This window comes from Trachypithecus francoisi, unplaced genomic scaffold (assembly GCF_009764315.1).
Source record: "Trachypithecus francoisi isolate TF-2019V2 unplaced genomic scaffold, Tfra_2.0 Contig01181, whole genome shotgun sequence".
In the NCBI taxonomy this organism is placed as follows: domain Eukaryota; kingdom Metazoa; phylum Chordata; class Mammalia; order Primates; family Cercopithecidae; genus Trachypithecus; species Trachypithecus francoisi.
In genome coordinates this window covers 1,932-12,202 of record NW_022681209.1, presented here as the reverse complement: position 1 = coordinate 12,202, position 10,271 = coordinate 1,932, and the positions used below count along the sequence as shown (strand labels likewise).

The 10,271-nt window shown below is 45.2% G+C and overlaps 1 protein-coding gene across 1 annotated transcript; it reads right to left on the bottom strand.

Annotated features, from left to right (window-relative positions):
• Positions 1-5,469: 5,469 nt before the first annotated feature.
• On the bottom strand, positions 5,470-9,787 carry LOC117091290 (testis-specific Y-encoded protein 3-like). The gene is given in 9 exon segments (XM_033223576.1): positions 5,470-6,429; positions 7,171-7,252; positions 7,360-7,505; positions 7,605-7,715; positions 7,840-7,921; positions 8,508-8,839; positions 8,842-8,943; positions 9,053-9,255; positions 9,384-9,787. Coding segments are annotated over 9 exon segments (1,485 nt in total). The 3' UTR covers positions 5,470-6,406.
• Between the last annotated feature and the right edge of the window lie 484 nt (positions 9,788-10,271).

Sequence of the window (10,271 nt, the reverse complement as noted above, 5' to 3'; positions counted from 1 at the left end):
CTTTGAGTTGGAGTCTCGCTCTGTCACCCAGGCTGCAGTGAAGCGGCCCGATCTTGGCCCACTGCAACCTCTGCCTGCCAGCTTCAAGCAATTCCCCTGACTCAGCCTTCCGAGGAGGTGGTATTACAGGCGCACGCCACAATCTCCAGCTAATTTTTGTATTTTTAGTCAAGACTGGGTTTCACCCTATATTTCAGGCTGGTCTTGTACTCCTCACCTGAAGCCATGCAAACGCATCAGCCTCCCAAAATGCTCTGCTTCCAGGTGCGAGCCATCATGCCCAGCCTCAATTGTTTGTTTCTGTATGTTAAGGCCTCTTCTGTGTTCTTCCTGTTCACATATTTTAGAATTACAAACATCATGTATTTTATTTACTTACTCAATATTTTAGTAGCATTATAAAATTAATGTTTCCATTTACTGAATACAGTATTGTGAACAGGTTATCCTTGTACACTATTATCATTTTGTCTTTCATAAATTGTTCCAGAACTCTGATACTATTTTCTCCCACCTGAGGAGAATACGCAGAGAGTTAATAAAAAATCGTCTGAGTGGGTAGGTATTTAAATATAATTTGGAAGAGTAGTGAAGTTTACAAATACAAGTTCACATTTGTATTGTGCATCACTTTGAACATTGTATTTGCTGACACATGAAATTCTGAATTCGCCTTCATGTACATACGCTTTGAATCAAGTTGAAGAATGCCAAGAATCCAACACCAAGAGTTGCTTGAGGAATTAAGTAGAAAGCGGTTGTTATGTGGAAATAGTATATTTACTGAAGGTATATTCAGAGATATTTGAGAAGGCTGAAAGTATATTCAGAGATATTGGAGAAGGCTGAAGTCAAAATTGTTGTGTTTCTTTCCTTCCAGTGTTTTATCATACCTGCCAAGACTGTAGTATCACTAGTTAGATTCCTAGGCTACCAAAGTCTCAGGGCAGCAGTAATTACTATTAGGGAAGTAATCGAGGAACATAGATGGGGGAAGATAACTCCAGGCAGAAATAATAACCACTGAAATAATTCTGAGACTGGAACTAAGGAAGCAATCATATTCCTTTCATGTGGCAAGATGAATGCAGGAAAATACTTGAGTGAGATCAAAGACCTATCCTTTTGCTTTCACACTGAGTATAATTCCGGCTACTAGGAGCACAAATTGGAAGCTGCAAGTGAGTAACAGAATCAAGCAGACAGGCCCAACAAATGATGACGCTTCAACCAACGGAAGGCCAGAGGAGGCGATAGGCTCACTCCTTTCATGTGACTCTATAAGTTGTGCTTTGCCTAAAGCTACTTAGTTGAGGGCATGAGGAATACTCAGATAACCATCCTGAGTATTTAGGCATTTTTTGTTTATTGCTTTCCTCTAAATTCCCTCGAGTATTTGATTTCACTCTTTTCACCAGAGGTCCCCTTATTTATGCCTCAGTGTTATGTGGAACTCGTGAAATACATACCACGTAAAATGCTTTACTGTCCGTCAAGTAATACGAAATTTACATGTCATAGAAAAATATAACTCATACTTTTAAGTTAATATCTTATCAAATAATGTATGTATAAACCATTTTATCCATATGACGGATTTAAAAAGATAACTATTCCTAACCATAAACAATATATGTAATTGTATTTATGTATGTATTTACGTAGAGATGAAATTTTTGCATTCTATATATTTTAATACATGGAGAGTATATGTATTTCTTTTTGGATATACTTTAAGTTCTGGGGTACCTGGGCAGAATGTGCTGTTCTGTTACCTAGGTATACACGTGCCATGGTGCTTTGCTGCACCCATCAACCGTCACACACTTTAGGTATTTCTCCTAATGCTATCCCTGCACTGGCCCTCCAACAACTGACAGGCCCCAGTGTGTGATGTTCCCCTTCCTGTAGCCAAGTGTTTTCCTGTTCACATCCAACTTCAGAGCGAGAACATGCAGTGTTCTTTATCTTTTTGTTCTTGTGTTATTTTGCTGAGAATGATGCTTTCCAGCATCAGCCATGTCTCTGCAAAGGACAGAAATGCATCCTTTGTGTGGATGCTTACTATTCCATGGTGTGTATGTGCCTCATTGTCTTTATCCAGGGTATCATTGGTGGGTATTGGAGTTGGTTCCATGTCTTTGCTATTGTGAACAATGCCTCAATAAACCTAAGTGTGAATGTGTCTTTACAAGAGAAGGATGTATGTGTTTAGTGTACAATAGAGAACATCAGTACAATGCAATACACGGTAGAAACGTGATGGGTTACCTTGTTACGTGAGGATTTATTGTATTTTATATTTTATTGGATGATGATGATGATGATGCAATTTCTTTTTATCATCCTGGCTGGAGTACAGTAGTGCAATCTCGGTCCGTAGAATCTCTACCCCTCGCCAGATACAAGTGATTTTCTTGCCTGAGCCTCCCGAGTAGGTTGGACGTTTATGTAAGTGTTAATAGCACAGGCAAGAAACAATTCATAACAAGTAATGTGGCTAGTCATTTTGAATCAAGAATGTTATTTATTTAGATGACACATTCTTTCCTATAACTTGGGACACTGAAACAAATAAATAAATGATGTGAATACCAAGATGAAAAGGGACTCTAAATTGTAAAACAGAGGTGGGCTACATTATCCTACAGAGTGTGTGGTGGGTGAATTGATTTGGAGGTGTTATTTTTCATCCTGGAAAACTTTTCACAGAATTTGAATAATAGAATTTCTGTTTGATCTCTTAATGCATGAGCTCAGTAATTGTGTCCAATTTGTCATCGTGAAATTCATGGTCATTTCATGAAAAAGAGGATTTAAGAATTTTTAAAAAGCTGTCAGGTTCCGTAAGGGAATTTCACTTGAGTTTTCAACAGAGTGTGTAATACAATTGTATCTTTTTGGCTTCTTTATGATGACCTAAATATAGATTTCTGTTTGTTTGTTTTTTCTTTTTTACCATTTACAGCACTTGATGGAAGCAGATCGGCCTGGCAAGCTTAACATTATTGGTCTCTGTTTAGGAACCTATGAAAAGGCTGTTAGAGCAGGATTTGGGAAATATGTTCCCATATTGGCAGGCAACTCTTATACATATGTGTGTTTCTGTGTGTGTGTGTGTGTGTGTTTACGTATGTTGTGTGTATGTTTGTGTGTGTATATATATGTGTGTATATAGGTATATATGTGTGCATCTATGCATATATATATGCACATTTATATATCGCTGCTATATAGTTTTCCAAAGTAAATATATACTTCACATGTTTACTGAAGACATAAATTGAAATAATTACTTCTTATTAAACTCTAATTTTCAAGTTTATACTTCATGTTGGGAAAATTCTCATGGCAGCAGCTGAAGGGTCTGTGGTAAAGGTCACCTTCTGCTGAGAAAGGAAAATGAGCAAAAGGAAATATGTTGTGGAGGTGGATAACAGTTGGAATAAAATAGGCAGACTATTGCCATGACATAGTGTGAAGAATCACAGTAATGATGTGAAATGCAATTTCGTTTTTGGTTTCTTAGGACTAGGTTGAGTCTATCATATGAATTTAACTATTTTCACATATTGAAGTTCTTCTGTGAAATGAAGGGGAAATCAGCAAGCTCCAATGCTTTGCATGTATTTTGAGAACGCTGCAGATGCGAAAAATGCTGTCGAGGATACGAATGGAGATGTAACAGTCCCTTATTCATGATCCCCTAACTGTTCTTCACTGTACAGCATTACAGGGTCTTTTTGGTGTTACTAAGCTTTTGAAGGTGGCGTAATGTCATGTGATCTGGAATGCTTTAGATATCTTCTTCTTTTTGCCCTGGTAAGTGCAAGTGCAGTTGGAAGGATATTGGAATAAACGTTAGGTAAATTAACGTATGGCAATCCGATTTCTACGTGGGTGTTTCAATACAATAGGAAATCGATTTTCAAAGCTTTCACGCAGCATTAAAACTTAGGAGGAACTCTCACAAAAAGGAGAGAAATCAGTCAGTATTTCTTAAACGCTATTAATGGATGTAGTTCCAATTCATGGAAATACATCGATAGCATAGACAAACTACGGATAGACAGCTAGAAAAACTTACAAGGTGGAAAATTTTTACAGAGAGACACCAACACAGACTCACAAGAAGAAAAGATTTTTCACATTTTCTACAAATGCATTCTTGAGAAAGTATATTTCAACCAGATTTTTACACTGAAGGAAGTGCTAAGTACTTGAAAGTAGAAACTAATGGGAGAAGATTGAAATTGGGTAACAGAATGACTAACTGGCATTTTTGCCCCATCCTTGCTCTTTTTCTCCTACCAATATTGTTATGCTGTTAACACAGTGCCTTCTCGTAACATCAATAGCTAATGACTCCCTTATCCCAGTGTGTTTGGGAACTTCTTTTGATCCAACCAATGGTCTCTGTCTTATTGAATCTTAAATTCTGGGGATTGTGTGTTTATTAAGCTTTAAAATTTTGTGTGATTCTATTACGTGCTGAATTGCTTTATATTACCATCAAAATCATTGCATTCTGGACCCTTTCAAGCTGTTCTGTTTTACAACATCACCCCAAACTCCTATTAGTTCCCGTTATTCTTTATACGGTCACCAACGGGCTTTGTTGGACTTCTTGAGAGTGAATCTTCCCAGCGTGTGTCTCACAAATAGCCATTTATGCTTCAAAAACAGCTTAGATGTGACATGTTTTTCTTCATTGTAAATTGTGGGTATTTTGTCCTCACTGTACCATGTACTAAGGCGTTGATCATTGAAGGGATTGAAGTACATATTTAAGTTTTCCTTCTTGCTTTTATTTCTGTTACATCGAGCACACTTCCTAGGACATAGCAGCAAGTCCATCTTTGTTCCCGGTTATACTTTTCTATTTTAAGTTTTGGTGGACACTGAAAGTTGCTTTCGGCTCATGCTTGTGTAGATATGGAAAAAACCTTATGTACGGTAATCTGAGAAAAATAATAACTGCTTCCTAACAATTAAAAATGAACTTTTACTTGAGAATTAATGTCTGCCTTCAACTCGTTGGTAGAAAAGGCCTTGTGGAGCCATGAGATTATCCAAAGCCAGAAAAAGTATTTCAGTTGTCACGAACATCTGGTAATTTAGGGAAAGAAGGACACAGTCATACAAGAAATAATTGTGACAAGTTGTTTCAGACAAGAAAAAGTTGTGTTTCTGAATTTGCCTTCTTTACATGATATGAAATCATTTTAACATTAAATGTCCCATGTCACGTGGAGGAGAGAATTACGGAGGTCCTTCACGCAGAGAGCCAGGCTCTACCCCTACACACAATGCACCCGCATTGGTTTTAGCGACATACATTTTTGCCTCCTCACCTAATAAAAGATCTTGCAGCAAAGCATAACTACGCTTTTCATCTTTAGAATGTTCATCTTTAGATGTTTTCATCTTTAGATGTTTAACTACGCTAAACATCTTTAGCGTAACTAAAGATGTAAACATCAACAACACCGTCCATATTCCGGGTCATCAAGTGACAGAGACTCCAGGCATGGGATTGTTACATTCCACAAATCCACCAACGTTCCCCTCACTTTTGCATGTTTGTCTTCTGCCACAGTCAGCGATGTCAGCCAAAAAAAAATGGCGTATCCTGAGTGTCTTCTCATGTGCCCCTGAAACCTTTCCCATAGTGCTCTCACATAGCTTGCAGGCTCATTTCTTCTCACATTGATGTGTGAGAAGTCCGGAGAGGCTGATTGTCCCACACAAAGATTATGCATTCACCCTTAAAGAAAAATCACTTGTGAATTCAACACAAAAGTTAACCGTAAGATTTCCATCATCCTGTGCTATCTTAATGTGTCTGATGATACCCAAAATGAAGGATTTTGGAGGTACCTTACCCCAGCACACTGGGCCCTGTATATCTCAGTGTCCATCACCCAATGTCATTGGACTAGCTCTGCTTCCATAGCATAAAGTAAGCTTCCAACTTAATTGGCTTGGGTTTCTTGTACCTCCCCAACATTGTCCTACCTAAAGAATCCCAAAACATTTCACACCGATTCACTCTACAAATTCAGAGGCCCAGCTCCCACACAGACTGGTCATGTCCATCAAGAGAATCCAACATATACATTGATCAGTTCCTTGTGACATCAGAATCCATGGGATGAACATTTGCACAGACACAGACACACACACACAGAGATATACATCCTTAACCCTGTTTATTGTTCATTCCATACAATCCAATTCTCCACACCCCTTCCTGCCTGCATTTTTTTGTGACTGGATCTGCTTGTCCTTTAGTTCCTGTGCATAAGACTATGCTGAGTACTGACATCCTGTGTACTGTAGTAAGTATTCAGGAGTTCTGCTATGTTAGGTGAACACAGCATCTGTGTCCGATGCTCCATCATATTCAACCCAACATCTGCGCCTTCCCTAGAGAAACACAAACATATGTCAAAATGCATCTCCTCTGAGCCACGATTTACAGTGTTTTAATTTCAGGGCCTGCTGAGAAATGACTACCCCTTCCCCATCTGTGATCTCTTCAACTTCCTCCTCCCATGCATGTGTTACAAACTATTCTCGGCAATACCTGCCCCATTTCCAGTATTCTCTGTGACAGGAGTCAGCTCAAAAGATGCACTCTACACTAAGAGCACACAGAAATCTGACGGGGTAATAGCTCAAGAAAATCCATTGATCTAAACAGTCCTTTGTGGTTTGTGGCAAGGATGACAACCAGGCACATTCAGGGAGCCCAAGCTTTAGGGGTTGGTAAGATGACTCCCCGTCGGGTGGATGCCCATGGAAACAAGGGCCACAAATTGAAGTTAATAATTCAGCTTTACTTCTCATAGTAAATGAGACTCATAGTGTCTCATTTACAGACTCATAGTGCATGTGAGTCTGGACATGCGCTATGCTTCCCTGGGCTTAGGACCCCACAGTTGTAAACTGCTTTGCAGTGCCGTTTCTCATGTGTCTCTTTCAGCCCGATGCCATGAATGTCCTGGATTCTGTCACGCTGTGCCTTCCTCTCAAGGCATTTCTACATGGATAAAATGACCCTCAGGTTCTACATTTCTGAAATGCATCCGGGCTCCTGAATAGAGAGGTGTGTCTACACCCTTATCCTGGGTATCAGACAGCTCCAGTTCCAACGGTACAGCTCACCTGAAATCTCTGTTCCCTCCTCAGGTGGCTTCATCCTCCTGTAGTATTGCAGGGGATTGCGCCACAAGTCCTCACATAGGATCTGTCAGGGAAATCAATCGGAAAAGGCCTTGTGAGAGCTCAGACTGGGGACCCGGGCAGCTGGGAACACACGGGGGTCATCCCTCATGTTTCCCAGCAAGGACCCACCTCAGCAATCCTACTGGATCCTGCGAAGTTGTGGTCAGAAAACCAGTTGAAGAAGTTAAGACCGCTGCTGTTGTGTCTGCGGCGATAGGCCTCAACTTCATAATCCTGGCACCACTGAATTGGAGTGGAATGCGAAGCCCTGTATTCTACAGACAGAGGATTATTTGGGAAGGGGGCTGGAACACGTTGGCACGGATCCACCCACCTTCTTCCTTCCCCTGCCCATCCTGGGAGCCACCCGTCACCTGTGACGTTCACGAGATACTCCTTGGTAATCACTTTATTCTGGAAGTAGGGGTTATTCCGAAAGAACAACATGATCTGGCAGAGATGAATGGGATGCTTCGCTTCTTCACCTGTCAGGACAAGGTGGAGACAGCTTCAACACCTTTTTGGGTGAGGTGCCCACTGTTGCTTGCAGGAATCAATTGTCTCCCTTAGCCTCCCCCACTCAGCCCTCCAGCCATAGTCTGCCCCGACTCACCTCCAAGTTGATCATATAACTCAGCATGTCTTCATCTTCCTCAGTGACCAGGGCTGACATCCGAGGGTGGTTCGCAAACTGATTGAGGTCAAAGAGCCTTGAGATGCAATGGAAAGGGAAGCTAGAAGGAACGGGGAAGGCCTAAGAGCACCCAGAGGGGCGGTTAGGGGATTTTTTCAGATCTGCATTCATAAATGACCTCCCTTTCTCCTCTCCCTCCCCCTGAATTCAGGCCTCTTGGGTTCACGGAGGGTGTACCATTGCGACGCTGAGCGCACTGACACGGGTCTGCCCGTGTCTGAGGACTGGCAGAATCTGCTGATACCCGAAGACGCCACGTCCCAGATGGGACTGGCAAGGAAGAGCAGTCACAGTCCCTTAACAATAGCTTGATTCACGGAAACACGGGTTCTGCTGAGAACTCGCTTCTGCTCTTCAGAAAGATGCCCCAAACGTCTGCCGCTTGGCACCATGAAGGGTTTCTCTCACGCATGCAGGAAGAGAGTACCCGTGTCTGCTCTGGCTTTCTTCAGCCACATTTGTCTGTGGAAACTCACCCTTGTTCCCCAAAGGGTCACATCGACGCCCAGCTGCCCGTAAGTTCCTTACACTTCCCAAGAGCACCTCGCAACTGGAAATGCAGAAGAAACACTGCAAAGGATACAACATTGGCCCAGAAGCCAGGCATGCTCTGGATGATGGCGCCTCTGCGGTCCAGGTGGGGCTTGCGCCTGCGCTCCATCGTTTCCCTCTGCTGAGAAAAGGCCTTCCTGGCTTGGGCATTAACCGGCTCCAGCTCCTCCTGAACGGCCAGCAGCTCGTCCAGTGCAGACTCTGGGCTCATGGGCCCAGGGCCAGGCTGTGCCCGCGGGACCTGCTCCTGCCGCTTCTCGTCGGCTTCCTCCTGGGCCACCACCTCCACCTCCGCCATTATGTCATCCGCTCCCAGCATCACCTCCTCCCCTAAAGCTACCTGCTCGCTCTGTACCCCGCCTCCCCCTCCTGTAGAGACTCCATGCTGAGGACGGTGCCCTCCTTTGGACTCCCACTGACCACCGCCTGCGCTGCCGCACCCTCACCGCGGGAACCCTGCCGCTTCCCTTAACTGGAGCCTGCGGGCTGGCGCGCCCCCAGGGCGCATGCGCCGAGGCTTGCAGTCGCCCCCTAAGGGACTGCAGGCGCTTGGCGCAGAGAGCCGCGGGAAGACACCAGGCCCAAAGGGCACCAGGAGCCACTCCAAGAGCGCGGTTCTCCCCTGTCGGCCAGTCAGTGCGAGGACGGTGGGCTTCTCCCCGGGCAGCGGCAACCTCGGCTGGCCTGCAGTCCCAATCTCCCCAGCTATGCCTCCTCTGAGAAGCCCTCGGGGCTTGTGCCGCTTAAGGGTGCCTCCAGGCATCCGCCGGCTGCCTGGTCTTTGGAATGTTGCGCATGGAAGCCCTGTGCCCTAACTGACATCCTGAGTGCAGCGAGCCATTGACCCGCACGGCACGTATGCAACATCTCAGTTCACCGGGCAGGCCAGGTAGATGGAGTGGAATACCGCAGATCCGGAGGAGAAGTCTCTCTGGCTGCTGGGGCGAGGGCAGTGAAGGCGGCCTGGGGAAAGTGGGTATGGGCGGCAGCGTGGGAGGAAAGTCTCTCGGTTAGGCTGAGGTGGAATTCGTCTGCTCCAGAGGCCTGAAGGCCGGCACGCCCTCTGGCAGTGTAGGCAACTACAGACTCCGCGTAGCAGGCCTCTTCCCGGAGGATGCTGTTGGCCGAGGGGCATTCCAAAGGCTTCTGGCCTATGCTTGGGCATACCGGAGGGCAGCCTCCAGGGCTGGCCATGGACAGCCTGCGTGCACACCGTCGTGCACTGCCTTGCCGACCCAGAGGCTCCCACAGCGCTACGCCGGCTTTCTTCCCCCGCCCGCGGGCACGGCACCCAAGGGTGGCCCTGAACATACTTAACCTCCTTTGTACCCGAGCGATTCCCATAGGGAGCGCCAGGCACGACCCTGCAGCCCCTTCTACCTACAGGGCTTCCCTCAGGTGGACAGGCCCACCCCTCAGGGAGCCCAGGATAAGAGGACAGCACACACCGGGACCTTAGCAGAGCATGTCCAGCCACCCACACCAAGGGCCTCCTGCGGCTCACGAACCCTGAGGAAGCAGCCGCCTCACACCACCCCGACCCCTGCCCTCGGCCGCAACCACTTCTTCTGTCTCCTTTCCCTGGTTAGTGCAGGTGGCTTGGCCTGGCCCTCCGCACGCCAAAAACCACCACAGTTGTGAGGCTGCCTCCTCGCCACACAGAGACACACAATCAACAGGTGAGGGTGACAGGCCAGATGCTCCGAATTCTCTGTGCTCTTGAAAATTGCAGGGTGTCACGAGACTTGCTCAACGAATCATCTGGAGGCTCCTTGAGCAGAGGTAAACTGTTTGG